Source organism: Dasypus novemcinctus, chromosome 1 (genome assembly GCF_030445035.2).
Source record: "Dasypus novemcinctus isolate mDasNov1 chromosome 1, mDasNov1.1.hap2, whole genome shotgun sequence".
Classification (NCBI taxonomy): Eukaryota; Metazoa; Chordata; class Mammalia; order Cingulata; family Dasypodidae; genus Dasypus; species Dasypus novemcinctus.
The window spans coordinates 107771342-107794780 of record NC_080673.1 but is presented as its reverse complement, the minus strand read 5'-3'; the positions used below and the strand labels follow the sequence as shown (position 1 = coordinate 107794780).

The following is a 23439-nucleotide window of genomic DNA, read 5'->3' as shown; positions in this document are numbered from 1 at the left end:
CACTAAGAACTGAACAGAGATATTGATTAAAAGGGTATTTACAAGGCGAGTGCAGTTAAAATTGTATTTATCCCCATTTTGATTTTGGTAAAAGTGATAAAGCATTAATTGAAAACTTAGGGAGAAGATGTATGGAAGAGAAAGCAATGTGTGAGAATAATTCAGTTTATCATATAAGGGGTTGTCTGAAATCAATATAAGAGTCATAACTTATTTTTAAAACATCCTTTTTTTTTTTCCCTGTCTCTACCATTGGAAGCAATCCCACAGTGCATTGCCTTATATAAATTTTACATAAAATCCCAAGAGACAATTATAGCCTTTTGTTGTGCTAAAATTTTATTGTATTGAATAATAACCAATTAATAATATTGTTGTAATGCTATTTATTTGTAAGCTAGCCTTGAGTAATTAGAAGTCAATACTCTGGTCTGGCCTCTGAATTCTATTCATATTTCAGTGCTTCTCATTGATTTCACCAAGAGACTCTGCTCCCCCTTCCATCCTTATTCCTTCTTAGCAAACTGTTTGATTTACATAAGGGAAAAGTCTTTCTGAGTTAGAAGTTATTTTTAGTTATGTATAAAACATTCGAGAAGAAAGAAAAATAGGTTGAAGTTCAGAAAACAATAAAAGGCTTCAACCATAAACCATGGCTTGTTGTCATGGTTGCAGTGCAAAGTATTGTTCAGACAATTTCTGTTCTTGTGGCTGAGTTAAATGCAGCATTTTCAATAATTTGGAGGCATATTTGAAGTAATTTTTCAGGTTTTTATAAAAACATGGGATTTTATTAACAGGCAATAAAATTAGTTATAAGGTAATGTTAAGATGACCTATTTGCATATTCTGCTGTTATGTTTGGCATTGATTAATCTCCATTGTGTGCAATTGAAAATCTTACTTTAAGAAGCAGTTCCCAATGTCTCAGCTAAGAGGGTGGCTCTGGAGCCAGACTGCGTGGGCTCAGAACTGAACTCCGCCATTTCTGAGCTAATGTTTGTTGCCTCTCTTGGATAAGCTTCTTATCCTCTAAGTGGTATTTACTTATAAAAATGATGATAATTCTAGAATCCATTCCATAAGGTTTGAACACAGAAAACATACTGCTTGGCATGTAGTAAATATTCTAAAATTATTATTGATATTAGATAAAGGATATGTTACAAGGAGGTGAAACAAACGCCAAACAACTCCAAAAAGTTAAAAGAAATGATATTAATCTAAAAACAAGAAAAATATTTTAATGTCTGAGTTCCTTTAAATTTCTTTGACAAAGTCGACTCACCAGTAGATTGTAATTTTTTAAGACAGTACCAGGGATATAAGTGATTAAGCATTAAATTGACCGGTGTAGTTTGTATGCTAAACTTAAATACATATTTCCATTCAAAGTTTGGGAATCCATAATTCTAGAAATGTCATTAACTTGCATTTGCTTTATATATGTTATAACATTTCAATCAATCTGTTTAAATATTGTTTTCTAATTCTTTTAGGTTATAAACAAATCTTCACAGTACTGAATTTTTTAAAAGTACAAGTAGAATAATAGCTTTTCAACCAGAGTTTAACACAGTTAATCTGAGAAATCTTCATTATTGTACTTGGTGATAAGGCATGAAGGACAAGCAGTCTATACATTACTATTAATATTATTTTTTCTAGATCTAGACCATAGACATTTTTAGAGTTTTTATTTTACTTATATGAGTTTTCTAGTTCTTTTCTTCTGTTACACCATTTAAGTTAGTCCTTACGACTTGTCCTTTTAATAACATCAATTTATGCCCCACTCCCTACTCCTTATACTGACACATATACTAATAAGTTTAAACCTTTACCCAAGACCTCAAGAGAGAATTTCCTTCCAGCTACCATTGCTCTTCCCACTGCCCCCAGGTTCATGGAATGTTGCAGTCTGAGCTGCCTTCCCAACACAGACAGGAGGCTGGGACAGATCCACTGGTCTAATGGGAAAGAAGAGGTAGAAATTATGGGCTATGCCCTGTGGTTATAGGATAATTACCATTCTTTGGGGGGAGAGAGGTATGAGATGTAACACAAAAAAGGAAAAGGTGCTCTGTATTACCAAATGTGACTCATGACCTAGTTTTATGGAGAAAGAGAGTTCAAAAGCATAACATGTTCCCTGTGCTGAAACTGGGAAGACAGAAAAGGGGTTAGGAGGGATTGACTGTGTTGGCATATGGTGAAAGGTGAAAAAGGAGGGAAACAATGAGCTTGTATCAAGCATTTCAGGTATCTTGCTTTTCCTTTACACATATGATCTCTATTCCTTACAATAGCTCAGTGGGAGACATTTTTTCAGATGAGAAAGCCCAGGTTCTGAATCATGAGATGTTTAGTTGGAAGAAACTGGGAAACCAAATACATCTTGGCCATTCCATGACATGGCCATGGGCTAAAGTCAGGCTGGTGGCTCCTGAGGAAATCAGTGAGATCTCCAGGTAAAAGACATTGGACCTACCCTTCTGTATCACCGCTATGCTGATCACTCCTTAGGACCAACACAGATTTACTTTCAGCCCACTAGAAGTGGTACATTTGATTTCTGGGCCATCATGAAAGCTGTCTTGCTCTCCAAAATTGCTCCTCCATTTAACTGGCAGTGACTTGAAAGCTATTTAGGATGCACCAGTTTTAATTCCACAATTAGAAAGTTTTCTTTGCATGCAAATAACCTGGAGAAATAAACATCTTAAACTATACCATACAAAGTATTGTAAAACATGGCATATCAAGGACTAAAGAGAACTTTCTGCTTAGATAAGGGAAGAATTTGAAGGTGTTAGGGTTTCAAACTGGGGTTCAAGTGCCTAGCAGCATACAAAATCTTAAAGGATAAACAAGCAACATTATTTGGAAGAGAATCAATATTGATAATTTTAACTTCCACATGTGCTCATTCTAAGTTTAATTGCCCTGAAAACTTGCCCATCTACTTTTCAAAAGAAAAGCATCGCCTGCATCCCAATTCTACCATGGTACATGGCATCAGGGCATAGAAATCTCCAGGGCAACAAACAAGGGAATAATTTGAAATATTGCTGAAAGAGTTGAGAAATTAAAAGACCGTAATGACTGAGAAGCAAATCTTTTGGCAAATCAGGTGGCTTACAATTCTCTGCTTTTATCAAAATTGTAGGAGGAACTACTATGCCAGCAAATAGATCATTGCACATAAATTCTGATGATAGGTCACTATGTTTTTTGACATATAATTCTCAAGGTTCTCTAAGAGTTGAGGAATATTATTATAATATAACTCCATGTACTCCTATTTCCTTATATATGAGAAGATTCGTAGTATTTAAATCATTTAGCATTATAGAAAAAATTTGATTTTAACCTGTCTCATTTCAGCATTAAGTAATATTCAAACATGACTAAACAAACTAAATGACAGTGAAGGATGAATGGCAATCTCATTTCTCTGACTAAAAGCTGCATTTCCAATAAAATTCAGCTTCTAAAATAAATCATTACTTTTTAAAATCTTCAGTGTATTTAGGTTTGGACAAATCATGTATTAATCATAATTATTTTACTGACAACAGAATCCTGAAGATGACAATTAGATCCTTATGGTCACAGGACATGAAATTTATGTGTGTATATTTATTACAGAGAAGTGAGGGATAAGATGTTCAATAAAAATATTTATGCATAAAATGTGTTATATTAAGATAAAAATTGGTGGGGGAAGTGGTATAGAAATACAAGTTAAAACAGAAAAAGGAACCCGGTAAATTTTTCTATTATTAAAGAAGAGTTTATTTTCATATTTTGGCAATGACTGTTGTTGGATAAGAAAACATTATAGTGTGTACATTCCAATGGAAAATTTTAAGTCATCTAACAGTTTTATTTAAAATGTCAATATTTATAACTATACCCAGACATGATATCTTTTCCCACTATTTAATTTTATGGTAAAACATGCAGATACCAACTTAAAATGTGCAAAGTGATATGTATTTTGTAAAAAGTCTTGGGGATATGTTTTAAAAAACGATGACCACTAGACTAAGGCATGGAAGGATGATGGGTCTGTCATCCAGAAGGGAACTCTACCAGGGGAGTGTGAGGGAGGCTGAGCACTAGGAAGAGAAAATAACCTAATAATAATAAGATTAAGAGTTGGAGACCTGTATTAGTGAATGGAACCTGTGTTAGTCAGCCAAAGCGGTGCTGATGCAAAATACCAGAAATTGGTTGGTTTTTTATAAAGGGTATTTATTTGGGGTAGGAGCTTACAGATACCAGGCCATAAAGCATAAGTTACTTCCCTCCCCAAAGTCTATTTTCACGTGTTGGAGCAAGATGACTGCCGATGTCTACAAGGGTTCAGGCTTTCTGGGTTCTTCCCTTCTTGGGGCTTGCTTCTGTTTCCTTGTGAGCTTACTTCCTGGGGCTCCAGCTTAAGGCTTCAGCAGCAAACTCCAGTGTCAAAACTCCAACATTAAAAACCTCAACTCTGTCCTTTGCCATGCTTTTTATCCGTGAGTCCTGACCACCAAAGGGTAGGAACTCAATGCCCTACTGGCACAAGAGGTTTACATTATTACTCAATCAAGTAAACCTATGAATCCAATATAATCTAATATGTCCAGAGGAGAAGATCAGTTTACAAGCAGAATCCAATATTTTTGGAATTCATCAATAATATCAAACTGCTACAGAACCCATCAAATATTTCTCCTGGGTGCTTTGGCAGTTAAGCATATCTTTACATGCTTAAGGAAAATCAAAAAGTTGCCAAAAGTCACTTGAGTCTGAACTACAAAGGTGCAAAGTTGAGACTCAGCTCTACCATTCACTGATTCTGTGATCTTGAGTAAGTCATGCAACATTCTTGAATCTTGTTTTATTTTCCATCTCTAAAATAAGAACAATAATATCTGCATGTGTACCCCAGAAAAACATGTTCTTAAACTTAATCCATTCATGTGGGTGTGAATTGGTTGTATGTAGGACCTTTCAAGGAGGTTACTTCAGTTAAGGTGTGGCCCACAATGGATCTTCATCCTAATACTGGAGTGTTTTATAAGCGGAATGAAATTCAGTAGAAACCAGAAGAGAACTGAGAGCCCAGGAGAGGCTGCCACGTGCATTGCCATGTGACAGAGGAGCCAAGGACCAATGAGCGCTGGCAGCTAGCCTCAGAAAGCCACAGTCTTCCGGAAGAAAGCACTGGCTTGATGGTGCCTTGAATTGGACTTTTTCCTGGCCTCAAAACCATGAGTCATTAAATTCCCATTGTTTAAGCTGTCCCTCTGCATGATATTTGCTTGAGCAGCCAAGGAAACTAAAACACTGCCCTAACTCTCTCATAAGGTTTCAGTGAAGTATGAAAAATATAAAATACATGAAAGCACTTTTGCTGACCACTATACAACTTTAAGCTGGTGTTACTTTATGACTATTCTTCCTCAGAAGAATAGTCCTCTAGGACTTTAAGTTAGTGTCTTTACTAATTTGAATGACTTTTATAAATAAAGATTTAATTCAATAAACAGAGAAATATTATATCTGGCATAAAATCAAAGACAAAAAATATTTGTAATGGGCATATTTTGACCTAACAGTGTCCATTAAATTCTGCCCTAAGGATGTCTTCTATTTACATATACCCAGATGCTGTGATCCATCTTTGTTAAATCTAAGTGAACCCACTGTGGTCTTTGTTATGTTTTTAGACAATGTGTTTGTGGAAAGGCTATTGAGCAACATGATATAATTCTGTAAGGCGCTATCTTTATATTTTGAGTCTTTGTTAGCTATGTTCAACATTCAATCAAGGAAAAACAAACAAAAATAAGGTCATCCTGTCCTAGTTGAAAAGTATTATAAAATAAAAGGGAGAAAGCTTCTCCAAAAGACCTAAACTTGAAGGTGTTTGTACCACTCCAAAGGCCATTCTCAGGCATGGTTATCACTAAAAGAACTCTATATTGCTAAAACCTTGCACTCAGACATTGCCTCACTGGTTGCTTCCTATTCTTCCCTCTCTTAAGCTTTCTGAGGTCTAAGGTCATTGACAAACTACTCAGTGCTTTCTGTGACCGTCCTTAATCTCAGTAGGTGACATAGGTCTTTTCTTTTATCAGACCCAATTGGCCAAAATGCTGAAATTTCTCCCCAAACTCTTTTTTTTGTCAACCCCAAATATATGCATGTACACTCCATCCTAAAAAAACAACCATTAAAAAGAGGACCCTTTGATATGACCTTTCTTTTCAGCTATGCCTCAGCATTTCTTTTCCATTAATGGCTAAACTACTTGAAAAATAGAATATTTACAGGGTCCACCTGTTCACTTGCCCATTCACTCTTCAACTTACTGTTGTATGGATTCCCACTCTAGTTAAGCTTCACTCTCAAAGGTGATTAATGGCCTCACTAATTTCTAAATCCAACAGCAAATATTCCTCAAACCTGGCTCCTTTTCTCTAGTTTTTCACTACAACTTTGTAATATTATCTTAATTCAAACTGTTCTCTCTCAAAAGTAAATCTTAAAAACAATAGCATTTAACAAATTGCTTCTAGGTTAAAATTCATACTTTATAATGCATCATGTGAAACTTTTTGCAAGTTGTCCCCAATTATTGCTGTAGCTTCACTTGAAAATGTGATTCCACTCTCTATGCACCAAACAGGGATATGTTTGGTGGAACATATCCCTGTTCCACCAAAAATTTTCAGTCATTACCTTGGATACTCATATGTTTGTATTTCCTTCTCATTCTACCCAGAACACCTTTCTCTTTCTTTTGTGCTTACATAATTCCACCCATTCTTCAAGTTTCATCTCAAAAGACACTTAATTTCTGAAATCTTTCTTGTCTCTCCTAAGCATGAAAGACAAATATTTCCAGAGGGAAAACTCTAGCACTGTCTTCAAACCATTTATAATATTGTACTGTAATAACTTGTTTAAAGCTTGTTGACTCCCACCCTGGGAGCTCTTTGAGACCACAGACTAGACTCTGTATCCCAGCCCTCCCACTAATTGAATTTGCAGCCTTATATATACTTAAATTGAGAGTAAACGGTAAGCTCTCAAATCACAATCCTCTCCTGTGCAAAGGGAATGCTCATCCCTTCCTGGGCTGAAGAAGGATTAAATAAGCTATGGAAAGGGAAGAATCTGGAATCAGGAGGTAGACAATAACTTTACTTTAATTGCCTCATAATTGCTTTTTATCTAATACTAAGCTTACCCCAAACAGGGCTATATATGCATAAGCTCATTTTAAAGGTTCAGAATCCCTTAGTGTCATTATTAAAAAGTATATATCTTTTATTTCATAATACTAATCAGGAAAAAAACCTGGGAAAAATCTGACTTTCAATTTAGCACTGCAAGCAACTATTGCAATTGGTTTATAAGTCTTCATTCATAAGATTCTCCCCAGGAGAGAAGTTCCTTCATTTTTATAGCCTCAATCTCTTCTAATGTATGTACCAGAAGAGATGCCATATTTCTAGGCTTCCTATATGAGGACTGGTTCCCAGCAATTGTGGTAGGAGGACAAATAACGTTCATTTCTATTGATAACTTTCCATCTGGAACAGTTTTCAAAGCACTAACATGATTTTATTAATGAAGATGAGTGATTCCCAATATGATTATATGTTTTAAGATTGGAGCATTAGACCCATGTTGTGTGTTCCCAGAAAAGGTGTGTAAAACTGCCACCTATACTTGTGCGTCCTGTGATTTAAGGATCAACATTTTTATGGCTCCTAGATGCATGGTTTTATAGTTTTACAGTTACTGGTATTTTATAAAATTCAAAACTATTGGGTGTGTAAGTGCTGTCAGGGAAAGAGAAGTTTTACAGCAAAACATGGGGATCATTTTTCAAAGGTTCAGGCTTCTATAAGGTCTTATGAGAAGCAACCCTAGCATTCAACAACTTCCATGTTAAAAAATTCTCCATTACCTCTTCCCTAAATACTTTGTTCTTCAGTTTAAATTTATATCTTGATCTATATTGTTAGCAATGACAGCTCAAGTGAATTAACATTCCCAATGGCTTATCCATTTATAGCTCATAATTAAAATATGGGATAAATTATAATCCTCAGTTTCATCTTGACTCCCTACACTCATTTTCTCACCTTTATTGACTACCCTCCCATCTTTCTAATTAGGTATCATAAAAGCTAGGCTGAGATAGATTCCAAAACTGTCGATTGTATTCTCATAGTAAGAGCAAATAAAGTGGGGATTCAGGTAGAGAGGGCTATTATCCAAACATTACTTATTTCCAGTAACAATTTCATGTTTATTAAAATTGCTTTAAAATAGCATGATTCTCATGTGTTATTATTAAAAATAAAAGGTAAGTATTTTGGGGGAGACTGAGATATTAAAAAAACAATCAACTATGTCCTTCTTGAAGCCTCACCCATCCCAACACCCTGGGTAAATGAATGCATCCTAGGATATTCATAGATTAGAGGACTTTCTAGGGATGCCTGGCACAAGCATTAGCAATCACAACTATTCTCAAATATATTACATTCTGCTGTGAATTGTTCCCTTTTTTAAAAAATTTTTAGCAAATCAGTGTTACAGTAAGAAAAGAATGTATAATCTGAAATTCCTGTCTTACTTTCTGACTCACTGTTTATAAAAACAAAATAGTGTCAAGATTCTTTTTGACTACCTTCAAGGAGATTAAAGTGTTGATATTATAAGGGTTCTCCATGCTGCTAGAATCAACACAAGGGTAGAAGTACCACTTACATTCGCGCTAATTTGGCTTCAGAAACTCTAATTCTTTCTGAAGCCTGGCCAAATATGTAATTCAAATGCCAATAAAATAATAACAGGAACAAAACCATTTTCTCCGTTATTCAGAAGACTAAAATTTGGAGACATGAAAATAGAGAAGCAGAAACTGTAACAAATTATAATTTGATGGTGGTTTTCATACACTTACAACTCTGTCAATATGATCTTATAGGCTGAATTTGGGGATTTCTTTCAGCGTCATCTTTTATATCAATGAAACTGAATTCTTTACAGAGTTTTAAATACTTAAGAACTTATTTCTGTGGTCCAGGATGAATAACGCACCTACATTTTACCAATCGAAAATGTGTATGTGTGGGTGTGCGTGCTGGTGTTTAAAGAAAGATCACTATTAACAAATGAATAAATATTTCCCAAAAAGATATGCCTAACTTCTAATTCTCGGTACCTCAGAATGTGATCTTATTTGGAAATATGGTCATTGCGGATGGAATTAAGCAAGTTAAGATGAGGCCATACTGGAGTAGGGAGGGCTCTTAATCCAATTCTACTGGTACCATTATAAAAGGTGGAAGTTTATTCACAGATGGGGGCGGGGATGCTGTGTGATGACAAAGGCGGACACACCATGGATTGCAGGCAAAGCACCAGAAGTTAGAAGAGGCATGGGGCAGATTCTTCCCTATGGATTTTTAAAAACCATATTTTTACTTCAGAAGTTGTGAACTTACAAAACAATCATGCACATGTGTGGAATTCCCATACAACACCCCTTCACCAATACACCACACGGTGGTGGAACATTTGTTACAGATTAAGAGATAATATCCTCAGGCTATTTACTACTAACTATGGTCCCTAGCGTACACGTGGCACACTTTTCTCCTACCTCCCTATTATTGACACAGTACATCTTTGGCATTGATGCAAGACTATTACAGTATTGCTGTTAACTATAGTCCATAGGTTACATTAATTGTATTTTTCCCATGCTTCTCCACATTCCCATCACCCTGCAATAGAGACTTATATATGTTCTAGTTCACAGAAGGACATTCTTGCATTTGTACTAACAACCACAATTCTCATTCACTTCTGGGTTCACTGTGTTATTCAGTTCCTAGATTATTGTCTAGCTTTCTTTTAATTGACATTTACAATTTTGAAGGAAACATGATCCTGTCAATACCTTGATTTTGGATTCTTAGCCTTGGAACTGTGAAACAAGAAATTTCTGTTGTTTTAAGTCACCCTTAGGTGGTCTTTTGTTACAGCAGCCCTAGGAAACTAAGACAACCTCTTACATTCTTTGCAGACTGCCTTTAGAGAGAGGTGGGTGTTGATCAGGACCATGCTAGCAATGAGAGGTGCTCAACCCTCCCGTAGCTATTGACACCCTTTAGCCTTTTGATACATGAACTTGTTAACCCTGTGATTGGTTAAGGAATTTGTCTAATCATATATGCCAATAATAAAGAGCAAAGTACCTTGCAGTTCTTTCCTATTCTACACTCCTGTGAAAGACAGATGTGTTGTGTCTAATTATTCACTGATTGGTATCAGGAGAAACGTTAACATAATTGGCACATTTGTTCTAATTAACAGAGGGAAAATGCCACATGCCACCCAACATGAAAAATGAGTCCAGCAACCATTAGCAAGAAAAATTCACATCTATCAGAAGGGTTACACTGTTAAATTCAAACTGGGATCCATCATGTCAGAACACTGGAGTTGAAAATGACAAAATAGTTGAGATGAGTGTACACACCTAGGAGAATGTTGATTCAGCCAAGAAACACTGTATGCAGGTACATTAATCAAACAAATGGGGAAAGCAATTATGGGGCAATTATCAAATGCACATTCAGCCAAGCCAAGCTTCTAGGAGAAGCATTAGCTAAAAACTGGGAGTCTTTGCCAAGTTTTACTGATTGGTTTTAGAAGTGACAAGTTTGAAGCTTTTTGTGTGTTTGTTGTTTGTTTTAACCTTCCCTTTAGATCAGTGGTTCTCAAACTCTGTTGGTTTTAGAATCTCCTTGGGAGATTTTAACAATCTTGATAGCCAGGCTGCACATTGTACCTATGAAATCAGTATCTCTAGTGAGACAGATGTAAGAATTAGTAATCTCTAATAATTACCAAGGAATTTCAATGTGCACCTGAGTTTTATAACAAATGTGGATGGCCTGAGGATCTTGTTTAAATGAAGATTCTGATTCATTCATCTATGGTGGGACCTGGGATTATGCATTTCTAAGAAACCATCAGGTGATACCGTGATTGCCTGTGGACCACACTTTGTATAGGAAGGCTTTGAAAATTCTCCTAGATACCTATAGCTAATAAGTTGTCCATAACCTTTCAACAGGTAGTGTTTGGCTCCAAATGCCTCAGAGTTAAAAATCTCAGCATTGTTTTTTTCATTTTTCTCACACTGGCAACACATGTCTCCCTGGTTCTTGTAGATGCTTTGGTGCTTGACCAGGAAAATCCTCAAGATAGAATTCAAATGAGCAGTCTTTATCCATACAAGCCATTGCAAGAAAGTGTCTTAAAGCACAAGAAGCAGCATGTGATTTATGGGGGAAAAAAAAGTGTGAGGGAAGCAGACTTGGCCCAATGGATAGGGTGTCTGCTTACCACATGGGAGGTCCATGTTTCAAACCCCGGGCCTCCTTGACCTGTGTGGAGCTGGCCCATGCGCAGTGCTGATGAGTGCAAGGAGTGCTGTGCCATGCAGGGGTGTCCCCGCGTAGGGGAGCCCCACGCACAAGGAGCGTGCCCCATAAGGAGAGCCACCCAGCGTGAAAGGAAGTGCAGCCTGCCCAAGAATGGCGCTGCACACATGAGAGTTGACACAACAAGATGATGCAACAAAAAGAAACACAGATTCCCAGTGCCGCTGATAAGGATAGAAGCTGTCACAGAAGAACACACAGGGCACGGACACAGACAATTTGGGGGAGGGGGGGGGAGGAGAGGAGGGGAGAGAAATAAATAAAAAATAAATCTTAAAAAAAAAGTGTGAGGAGACAAGAGTGGCCCCCTAAACTGTTATAGAGAAAATGTTGTGCCAGATATTCTTTCTTATAAAAAATAAAAGGTCATTTAGCCAAGCAGCTATGTGCTTCTTAAATTTGCAATAAAATAGGACACTTTCATTTCAGGGTTGACCACTAATATACTTTGCACCTCTCAGTGGATTTGTGAAAGTATGTGTATATTTATGTTTAAGAAAATGTTGGTTTCAGTCAAGCTGAAATATCACCTTTGGACAATTGTTAAAAAAAAAAAAAAGTAGCCAAAGGTTTAAAAGGGGAAAAAAAGCAAGTGGAAACTCTAGTGACATTTTGTGCATTTGTAACTTCTGCCTCTGTTGCCAAGAAAGGGAATTTGTTTTCCTGCTGGGGAAACACTCTCTTAATTGCACATATGTCTGGCTCATTGCTTTTTTTTTTTTTTTTTTCTTTTTTTTTTTTTTTTTTTTAATTTTTTTATTTTTTATTGACTTTGTAATAATATTACATTAAAAATATATATGTGAGGTCCCATTCAACCCCACCCCCCCACCCCCCCTCTCCCCCCCCCCCCAACAACACTCGTTCCCATCATCATGACACATCCATTGGATTTGGTAAGTACATCTTTGGGCACCTCTGCACCTCATATACATTGGTTCACATCATGGCCCATACTCTCCTCTATTCCATCATGTAGGCCCTGTGAGGATTTACAATGTCCGGTGATTACCTCTGAAGCACCATCCAGGGCAGCTCCATGTCCCGAAGACGCCTCCACCTCTCATCTCTTCCTGCCTTTCCCCATACCCTTTGTCCATTATGTCCACTTTTCCCAATCCAATGCCACCTCTTCTATGTGGACACTGGATTGGTTGTGTCCATTGCACCTTTATGTCAAGAGGAGGCTCAGATTCCACCTGGATGCTGGATGCAATCCTCCCATTTTCAGTTGTAATCACTCTAGGCTCCATGGTGTGGTGGTTGTCCTTCTTCACCTCCATCTTAGCTGAGTGTGGTAAGTCCAATAAATCAGATTGTAGGTGCTGGAGTCTGTTGAGGCTCAGGATCTGGCTATCACATTGTCAGTCCAGAGATTCAAATCCCCTAAATATATCTTAAACCCCAACATTAACTGCACCTCCAGCACATTAGCATGAAAGTCTTATGAAGGGAGATCCCATCTGAGTCCAGATTCATCACACATAAACACCATTTCCAAAGAGGGGCCATCTGCCCTGGTAGTTAACCCCATCGGCCATGACCATAACTCCCATGGGTCTCTTTAGCCCTCAAAGGAACCAATATCTGGGGGTTGTATCTGCTTTATCTGTCTCTCTGACTCTGCTCAGTTGTGCATGAGGGCAAACCTTCTGCCAGCCTCCAGACTCTTTTTTAGAAACTCGTAGCCATATAAACTCATTTCTCCTTTCCATTTCCCCCTTACTTTAGGTCAAACAGCATTTTAAAGTCATGGTATTTTATGTAGACATGGATATTCTGCTGATCCGCATTGAACCTTCCGTATAAGGTCATTTTCCAGTTGCATCATCAGTTGGTAGTTGATAGTGGTCCCTCGTTGCCAGGGAGGCTCATCCCCGGGTGTCATGTCCCACGCTGGGGGGAAGGCATTGCATTTACATGCTGAGTTTGGCTTCGAGACTGGCCACATTTGATTAACATGAAGGCTGACAGGTGGAAATTCCCAGGCACAATGTTGCTCTAGGCCTTGTTATTATTTTGGGTTTATCAGCTCACAAGCATAGTCATTAGTATCAGGGGCTCACTGTTGAACCCTCACTCCCTCCCGGTCCCCACCACTGTACCTGGGAGACTGTCGCTGCTCCCCTAGGGACCACGACAGAGCACCACTGGCCAGGAACCCAGTACCCCCCCTACTGTGGTTTTTAATTGTTGCCACTATGAGTATATCCAAACATTACCATGCACCCTGGACATATGTTCTGTACAGCTCCCTGTCAGTCATATATCACCTGTCATTGGTATCCCATACCAGTATCCCTCCATTGCCATTGTTGAAACACTCTGTGATCCAGAACTCCCCGAAATTTGAAGCCCAATATAATGTCATGGTCCCTTACTAGGGAAGGCTCATTGCTTTTGAGAGCTGTATCTACGTAGCCCATATTGTGAAAGCTAACTTGTCTTAGAATCTGGAAACTTCTATTTCTAAAACCTAAGTTCTATCATGAGGAAACAAAAGCATGTTGACAAATAAAATGACAATAACAAAATCAAACCAAAGTAGAATAACTGCATTTAATAACATCTTTCAGGGAAGAAAAAATGGCACTGAAGTGTCCTTAATGCTCAGTTTTTCAGGACAAAGACCTGAAAATTCTTCATCTCTCTATAGCTCCCAATCAGCCTTGACTATAAACTTGCTTGTAGGGTAAGTAACACATTAATACGTATTCTTATTTACCAGTCAAAAGTGTTCTGAACTATTGCTAAATCTGATCCTCCTTAGAAAATACAGGCTTTACATGACTGCCATTATTCATCCACAATGAGTTTATGATAAATAATGCCTCTTGGGACATGGAGAAATGCTAAAGGAATTCTAAGGCAAGAGAACTTATATATCTATATATTTAAAAAGTAAATTTTTCCTCCCAAGAAATAAGACCACTTAAACCCTCCTGCCCTGTGATTATGAACACAGGTTAGGTTGTTTTTTGTTGCTAAAGCTCCACTGAGATAGGTATTGTATTTGAACACAGCTGAGGTCTACTGATGACTGATTTTGGGTCTTCTAAGAAAAACTCATTCCTGTGGGTCTGCTGAATGTTAGCATGGAAGATTTCACTGTCTCCTGAAAGACCAAATATTTTCTGGACTTTATTCATTTAATAAAATCAAATTTAAATGACATATTCAGAGTTTTTTCCCCACAGGAATTAAAATTGCCTTTATCTCTCCAGTTTTCACCATCTCCACTGCTTTTCCCTGGGAAAAAGCAATCCTTTTCTTTGCTTGTGTTACTTCCTGCAAGATCCTCCAGAATGGTCTTCCTGCTTCCATTCTTGTACTTCTAAAACCTATTTTACATTCAGAAGCCAAAATAATCTTTTAAAGACATAATCAGGTCATGATGATTCCTTACTTCAATCTCCAGTGGCTTTTCATGCACATAGAGGAAACTCCAAGCCTCTCATGTATACACGTCCCTGATCTGGTCCCTGCCCAGCTCTGTGTTGCAGTCTTCCTGCTCTCCTCATTGCTCATGTGTCTCTGATACACAGGCCTCTTTTTAATCCTGAACCCATGTCGGCCTCTCTCTGAGGGCATTTGCCCTTGCTGGTTCCACTGCCTGGAGCTCTCTGCCCCAGATCTTTTCAAGACTGATTCCTTTCTGCCATTCAGATTTCAGCTCAAATGACATCTCCCCAAATAGATTTTTCTTTGACTCTAAAGGTACTCCCAGCTCTCAACAATCATCATCCTCTCTTATATGACATGCTTTATTTCCTTTAACTTGTAATAATCTGAAAATATCTTGTTCATTTATTTATATTTCTGTTTTGTTTATTTATTTATTTCTTCTAGGGACTTTGCCTTCTATCTCTTGCAACTAGAACAGTGCCTGGCACACAGTGGGTGCATAATAAATATTTCATGAATAACTGAATTAATGATTAAAAACCCTGCATTTTGTGATACAGGCTCAAAGGAATCACTAAACCACTAAGTATTTGCAGAAATTAGGCAACATTATTATTATAAGTTAGGTAAAGTCTAATGTTTCTTATTTGTTGTTCATGATAATGCTATTTAATGTTATTATTATTTAAATTTGGTTTAAATGGTTACGAATTTGTCATCATCTCTGTATATAATTACTACAGGCTGGTACTGGGGAAAAAATATATGGGCTGACCATAATAAAGAGGTGACACTGGCAAATGTTGATTAGGCCCGTGCAAAGTTTGCAAGCTAAATAATAGGCGGGGAACCTAATACTTTTGAAAACCTATTTGCAAGGCTGACAATCACATCATATTAAAAAAAATAACAACCACCTTCTTTTTCATACATACATGCTAGTAGAAAATTCCAATAGATATTACTGGGCACTGAAAGTAATATCTTCTCCAAATTAATATTCATGCCCAACTCTTCCTTCTTTTCTAAATCTCTTTGCCTGCAAAGAATATAAAGGACAACTTTGGAGACAATGCACCTGCATGGAAATGCATCGACACAAAGTTCCAATTATGAGGGAATGGCAGGGAAACATGAATGGCTCTCATGAAACAAAGCAGTCAGTGGCCATATTAATAATCAATTAGATAGAGAGCCACCTGATGCTACACATTTGGAGGCGCCTCCAGCTGCCAGCAGCTTTTTGTTTTGGCAGTATCAGTTTTTAAAAAATCTGTTCCCTGTTCATCATGTCTTAATTCAGCAAAATCTATTCTTTTGCACTTCACCTCATATTTTCCCACTTGCTAATTAGAGATGCAAATGTTGATAAATAATATGATGTTTTTTTAGCACAACTGGGTCAATAAGTTGGACATTGTGTCCTGTTCCTCCAATTAAACTCTTATGAGAAGCAGCTCAATTATAATTAGAGAACCAATTATCCCCTTGTTAAAGGTGAACAAATCACAGGTTTTAGTGAAAAATTCAGTTTTGCTCCTTCTGCCATGCCAACAAATCTTGTATCCATTGTTTTGATCCCAGTACTCTCCAAAAGAGATAATTTGATAATAAAGCAGTGTATTTCTAGCATGCCATGTGACAGCAACATTTTCTAGGCATAAACTAAAATGAGCAAAGAGGGATTCATTTCATAGAGTGCTGCTATTATGCCACTGGAACAAGCCAGCACCCGTTGCATGGGCATATTAATTTTTTTACTTCTTTAGAGAGACAGGAGAGCTTTGTCTATTGAAAGGGAAGCAAATGCCTCACCAAAAACAGAAGAAAAAAATAAATTGGCTTGATTCTAGCAAAAGTGTTTTAAAAAATTCTGAGCAATACCATTTTAGAGTATTTCTAGGATTTATTTTTCTTTCTTTTCCCTAGTCTACTCTCTAATTTTAACATCATAATTACTAACCTCCCCTATAGTCCCTGAACTAATATAACTCCCAGTGGTCTTTATTCTTGGTCCTAGTGGTTTGGAACCCTGCTCTCAGGGCTGAAACTGAAGAGTTCCCTCACCACACACTACATTTCTCAATAGACTTGCATCTCCAGGGATGCAGCATCCTTTTTCTGGAAAGCTCTATTTTCTATTTTTTCATATGCAGCCTCTGTGTCATATCCAACAAGGCCTCATTTTTTCATTTATTCAACTCTGCTTAGAGAATCTATTAAGTGACCTACAATTTACTGGTGTTAGAGATAAAAGATTTAAAAAATCCCTTTTGCTCCTTATTTGATTACAAGCTAGTCAGACCAGCAAAAGAGCAAAATAGATAAATTTCAAAGTAAGTAATAGAACTATTAAAAATCATGGTATATAGGAGCTAACATTCAACCAGTCACAGTGATTCATCCATGTCAAGAATTAAATACTGAAAGAATTCCATATCTGTTGTGATCCCCAGGCAACCCCATCACTCTATGGTTTTAAATGATTTATATCTGGTCTAGTACAAGGTGCTCCAGCATCTGGTCCATTACTAAGGAAGTCCTACAGTCCTTAAAGGTTTGATTAGCACCCCTAGATATAATGGAAGGGTCTGGGAGAACAGAAAAGGGAGCAGCTGGGCCTAGGGCTCTGAAATCCTTGTCTTCATCCCTGGGATCCCCACAACATAGTTTTTTAAGCTTAACTGATGAATACTGAGGGGATTTCTTAGGTCAAATCTGCAGCCACTGGGGGAGAGGGAATTTAATGGCTATTGAGTCAGCCTTCTCCTCCTCTGAGACTTTGTCACTCTTAATCCTTGAGTTTTGAAAAGATGATCTACCAAGAGTAACCTTAGCCAAATTTCCTCTGGGCAGGTCTAGAGTATGGAACTACAAGACTAAAAGGACAACAGTAACTTTAAAAATCAGAGTTTAAGGGTAGCAGCACATCATGGTTTGCTGTAGACATTTACACTAATAGGTCATTTGATAGCTTTGTTGGAAGGGCATTTCCTTGGTTTAAAGCATACAATATCATCTTCATTTGTAGCATTTATGTACTCTAACCAATAGGCTAGAGAATACAGGAGGGAATCTTGGGGATTCTTGGGAGTGCAGAAGCTTCACTTTTCACACATCACAGGGCTGAGCAGAGTAACTTTCCTGTGGCAAGGTGCTCAGTGGCTACTTTGAATTCAAGTGGTTAATCCAGCAGTTTATGAACTAATAAGAGATAATATAATAACATTACTAATAATAGTCAATGTTTCTTCAGTGCTTTCAATAAATTCTAAGTTATTTTCATATCATTTAAACTTTACAACCACATTCTGAATAGGGCCTCTGATTGTCTCTTTTTTAGAATAGAGGGAACTTAGGTACAGAGAGTTTAAATACCTTGCACAAAATCAAAAAGTTAGAAAATGGTGAAGCTTGGATTCAAACATGGATTTCTATAAGAAACTTATAATAACATTCTATAGAAGAAACTAAAGCCAAAATAGGGGAGAATATTAAACGCTATTTATTATCACGGAAGTGTCTATACCATTATTTGCACCAAAGGTGATGCTGTCATACTTAAGGTTAGAGTTTTTTAGAAACTTACTGACTTGGATTAGAAGGAAGAAAATTACTGCCTCTCAATATTCTGCAAACAATGCCACTTGCATAGTGGAGCTAGACATATGCTTATAAAACAAGCGTCAATTAAATCAATCAGTCATGTGTTCATTGAGAATTTATTATCTGACTTTTCCAGGATCATTTGCAATGGGATACAAAAGAAACACAGTCTGGCATGATATCTTCAGGGCTTGCTCTATTTATCATAAAATACAAGAATCTACCTCCTCATTTCCCTTTGAGATCAATATATTAATTTATGCTACTTCAATGTTTTAAGAGTCTTCAAACAAATAAGTGAAATATTACACATGAATGTGTTTACCTTTAAATTAAAATAATCATGTAATCCTTCAACTCACCAACCTACCTTTCATCTCTTTCTTTTAAAATGTATATGTCCCTCTTGAGCAAATAGCAGTTGTAATGTGTCATGATAGGAAAATCATTAGCTTTCTGGTCTTGGTGATTTTAATAGGACTGAAAAGAAACTACACTGGGGTTTATTAGCCTGCTCTAGAGCATTTGTATTTGATCTCACTTCTGACTTCAAAAAGTGAAAAAGAAAAAAGTATTAAATATAGTTCTTTGAATGTCAAATGGGTGTATGAATTTTGAGCTTGCCAAGTGTTAATTGGTCTCTTCCCCAGTGATGATACAAATAAGAGTCACAGCCAATTAGCTTACAGTCATGAATCTTTACTCCCTGACAAAGTGAACCACTTAGTTGAAGAGACTGAAATTATGAGGCACTTATTAGGATCCCTTCTCTGAAAGTCTTTGCAGGGATTAGTTAGTTTTAAAAAACATGGAATGAAAACAAGGGTATGGATACTCATGTTACTCATGATATATATTCGTCTCTAACTTAGTTGAATGGAGGAGGCTTGACTAGAATTTTTGAAATACAATTAAGGAGAGAGATACAAATATTTTAATAATGGAAATTAAATACTGACATGGAACAGTATGGAAGACATGGAAGGCCAGTTATAAGGCAAAATAGCTCTCTTTTTTCAAGGTTAGAAAGAAAATCTCATTAAAACTATAACCCTGAGTCTTTGTGTTGACACATGGAGATATGAATGTTCTGACAGAAACAAAAGAAGAGCTTGATAAGGGCTCTGACTAAATTTCTAATTAATTTACTATCTATTATTTTTTTTAATTTGGAAAGAGCAATCAGATGATTGATTCAGGTGTCATGGGACAGTTGATTCTTGCATTTGCTGCAATTTTGAAAGATTGAAACACTGAGAGATCAGCATTGTTAATTCTTCTTCTTCTTCTTTTTTTGTATGATGTTGCAACTCTCAAGAGTATTATATTATTTAAGTAGATATGCAAAATTCAGGGCTTAGTTTTCCAAAACAACTTCTGACTGATATACAGGTCCCAATTGCAATAACTAAAAAATACCTCTTTTCACATGTGCAATAAATAGTTAAAAATTCAAATAGTTTGGTGGCTAACAAGGAACCACTACAAATTGGAAAATAGGTTACTTGTCAAATTAAAGTATTCCTGGGTTTGTAATATATAGGATCAGCTAGGAGGATAATACTAGATTCAAATTAGAATGTCTCCTGATAATTATGTAAAGGGTAACATTTTTTAGTTTGGAATTTTCAGTTAAATGAAAGACACAATATTAAATGCTTTTCCTCAATACTGTGCTCTAAGATGAGGGCAAATGTCTTAAGGAGAACATGGCACCCTCTTGTGGGTTGTATAGGCCTAAATTCTAATGACAAGGCATTTTCTTATGGTTCTTGGTATTAACAAGTCATAGAGTGAATCTGATTCATAATACTTAATTTGCATCATACAATCAGCTTTGCTTTAGGGGAAAAAAAGATGAAAATGAGAGCTTGATGGAAAATTTTAGGAGGAAACTAATTGACACTTGTTAATTTTAAAACATGTTTCTTTCCTGGTATGTGAACATGGCTTCTAGGAATGTCCATGGTTACACCATGGCACAGGAAGTATGTATATGGGATGCACATATGTGCACATACCCTCCCTTCTCACACTCACTTTTTTTGCATCTTATCAAGAACAACAATAAAATTGATGGCATGTTATTAAGTCATACCATCTTTCTTTACTATATGTGCCAGATAAAATCAAGCAGTTTTCTTATTTCTTGAAAGAGAATGACAAAATTCAACCAAGCTGCCTGTGGCTGTGTCCACTGGGGCATTCTAATTGACTCTCAAGTCATTAATCAGTTCCTAATCAATATATTTTGCCAGCAGCAGGCAGTTAGGACTCCATTACTACCCACTCATCATGCTATACCCTAATTCACTGCACCATTAGGCACAGATTAGGGCTCTGTTAGATTAGTTTAGTGCCAAATGATGAATACAAAAAGTTGCATTTACTCACCTCAGCTACTGGGATCCCTTCAGGTGGCCGACATTGGAGTAAAACTTCCTGTTCCAAAGACACTTCCTTTCCCAGGGGTTCCTGCTCAAATGTCTTCCGTAGATCTGGAAAGTACAGATGACAAGTGCTTGTCAAGATTAAATTAAATGACTTCTGAGGATTAGCCTGTCTGGCACCAAGGGATTAATACCAAGCACCAACCAGCAATGCCTTTGGAAGAAGACCTTGACCAAAAAGGGGACATATCAAATACAAATGGTTTTACAGCTAAGAGATTTCAAAATGAGTTGGTAGGTCATTCCAGATGTTACACTTAACACATGTCTCAGGCAGATTTCACTAACTGCCACTGTGAACAAAGCCTCAAATAGGGGTGCTCCTGAGGGCGCTAGAGACATCCAGACACTATAGGCAAGGCAAACAACCCCTTGAAATCAGCACCTGTTGGATGGCCTTATCTTGGAATATATGACAACCTATTTCCCCAGTGTAACAGTTTGACTCATTTATAATTTCCCTATGCATGATTCTGTTTCCCCTTTTATTTGAGCCTATGATTAGCACTATATCTGTTAAAGATATGTCTCAGAGACTTAAATCTTCGCTCTGTTGATGTGAGTGTTAAGCCCTGAAATCTCAGGAAAGTTGCAGCCAACACCTAGTCTCAAGATCATCGAAGTCGCCCAGATCAACTAACGAAATGGTAGTGATGGACAACTCCTATCCCTGAAACATAGTATCTACAACTGCAAGCAAGACAGTGCCTTCCATCTGCCTCATAAAATCTAAGCCCTCTCTCAATCTGAGGCAGAGAGGACATCACCATCCCCACATGCTCAAGACTGAGGAATGAACAAATGTAAGGGGGGAATGCAGCCATAGAAAAGTCAGCTTATTAATATTGTAGTAATGGAAGAACATATAACATTGTTAAAAAGATAGTGGTTACCAGAGGTTCTGAAACATAGGGAATTTTTAGGGCTCTGGAATTAAGTGTAAAGTACAGTGTAAACTATAGACCTTGGTTTGTAGCAATGCTTCAGTATTTATTCATCAACTGAAACAAATATACCATACAATTTTAAGATGTTAATAATAGGGAAAGATGTGGGAGGGAGCGTAGGGTACATGGGAATCCCTTACACATTTGATGTAAATTTTCTGTAATCTAAAACCTCTTTAAAAATAAAGTTTATCATGGAGGTGAAGAAGGTCAACCACCACATCAGAGAGCCAAGAGTACCTACAACTGAAAGCAGGAGAATTGCATCCAGCATCCATGTGGAATCTAAGCCCCCTCTTGATATAGATGTGGAGTGGACACAACCATTCCAGGGTCCACGGAATGGAGGAATAGAGTATGGATTAGAGTGGACTTACTGATATTCTATTCATGAACTATCGTGATTAGTATTTGAAGAAAATGTAGCATTGATTTGGAGAAAGTGGCCATGGTAGCTGCTGAGGGTAGGGAGTGGAAAGAAGAGATGTGATGTGGGGGTGTTTTCAGGTTTTGGAGCTGTCCTGAGTGGTACTGCAGGGACAGTTACCGGACATTGTATGTCCTCCCATGGCCCACTGGGTGGACTGGGGGAGAGTGTAAACTGTAATGTGGACCATTGACCATGTAATGCAGCGATGCTCAGAGATGTATTCATCAAGCACAATGAATGTCCCATGAAGATGGAGGAGGTTGTTGTTATGGGAGGAGTGGGGTGAGGGGGATGGGGGATATATGGGTACCTAATATTTTTTTAATGTAATATTAAAAAAATAAAGACAGAAAGAAAAGAGAAGAAAAGAAGAAAAATTAAGTTTATCATATTTAAAATATTAAATAACATTTATTCATTTATAGAAAGTGAAATAAAAATTCCTGGGTTTGGCATTATTATATGTATTTGTGATTTAAAACCACATGTTGTTAGTATTGTACCAAAATGGGGCAACTATATTCTGTGTATTAGAAATTATGATGTTCAGAGGCTGTGAAATGTTCAATGGAATTCTTTGGGGAGTTTCATTTTAAGAATCAATAAACAGAAGGGTTGTACGAAGATGGCAAACATCTTCAAACAAACATCTTCTATCAAAACATCTACTGAACTGGCAGGAATAGTCTGAATCAACTAATTTGGACATTATGCAGTATCCAGAGAAGAGCAGGAGAAAGAGGCTGAGAAATTGACATAAAAACTGGTGAAAGTGACATAAATACTGGTGAGCTGCTACCAACCTCCTTCCCACAGCCTCATGGCAGGTAGCAGGGGTGACTGCTGCTGGGGTCCCTGGAACAGCTCTTTGGTGCCAGGGTGGCACCAAACTGAGGCCTCCCACATCCAGTGTATGTGATCTGATCACATATCTCTACCTTTGAATAGCTACTTCAGATCTTGGAGGGCCAACTCTGAGGATGGCCATTGATCAACCCCCCCTCAGGCAAAGATGGCAGTTGAATCTTAAAGAGAGTAATCTTCCTCAAAATTCCAAAAAGCACAAA

At 37.3% G+C, this 23439-nt stretch overlaps 1 protein-coding gene across 2 annotated transcripts in view; it reads right to left on the bottom strand.

Annotated features, from left to right (window-relative positions):
• The window catches only part of UNC5C (unc-5 netrin receptor C), a 406424-nt gene that overhangs the window by 103465 nt on the left and 279520 nt on the right, over positions 1-23439 (bottom strand). For both annotated transcript variants that reach the window (XM_058295247.2, XM_058295243.2), the window contains exon 4: positions 20940-21043. In XM_058295247.2, coding sequence (XP_058151230.1) covers positions 20940-21043 — 104 coding nt within the window. The remainder of the gene's footprint in view (positions 1-20939; positions 21044-23439) is intronic.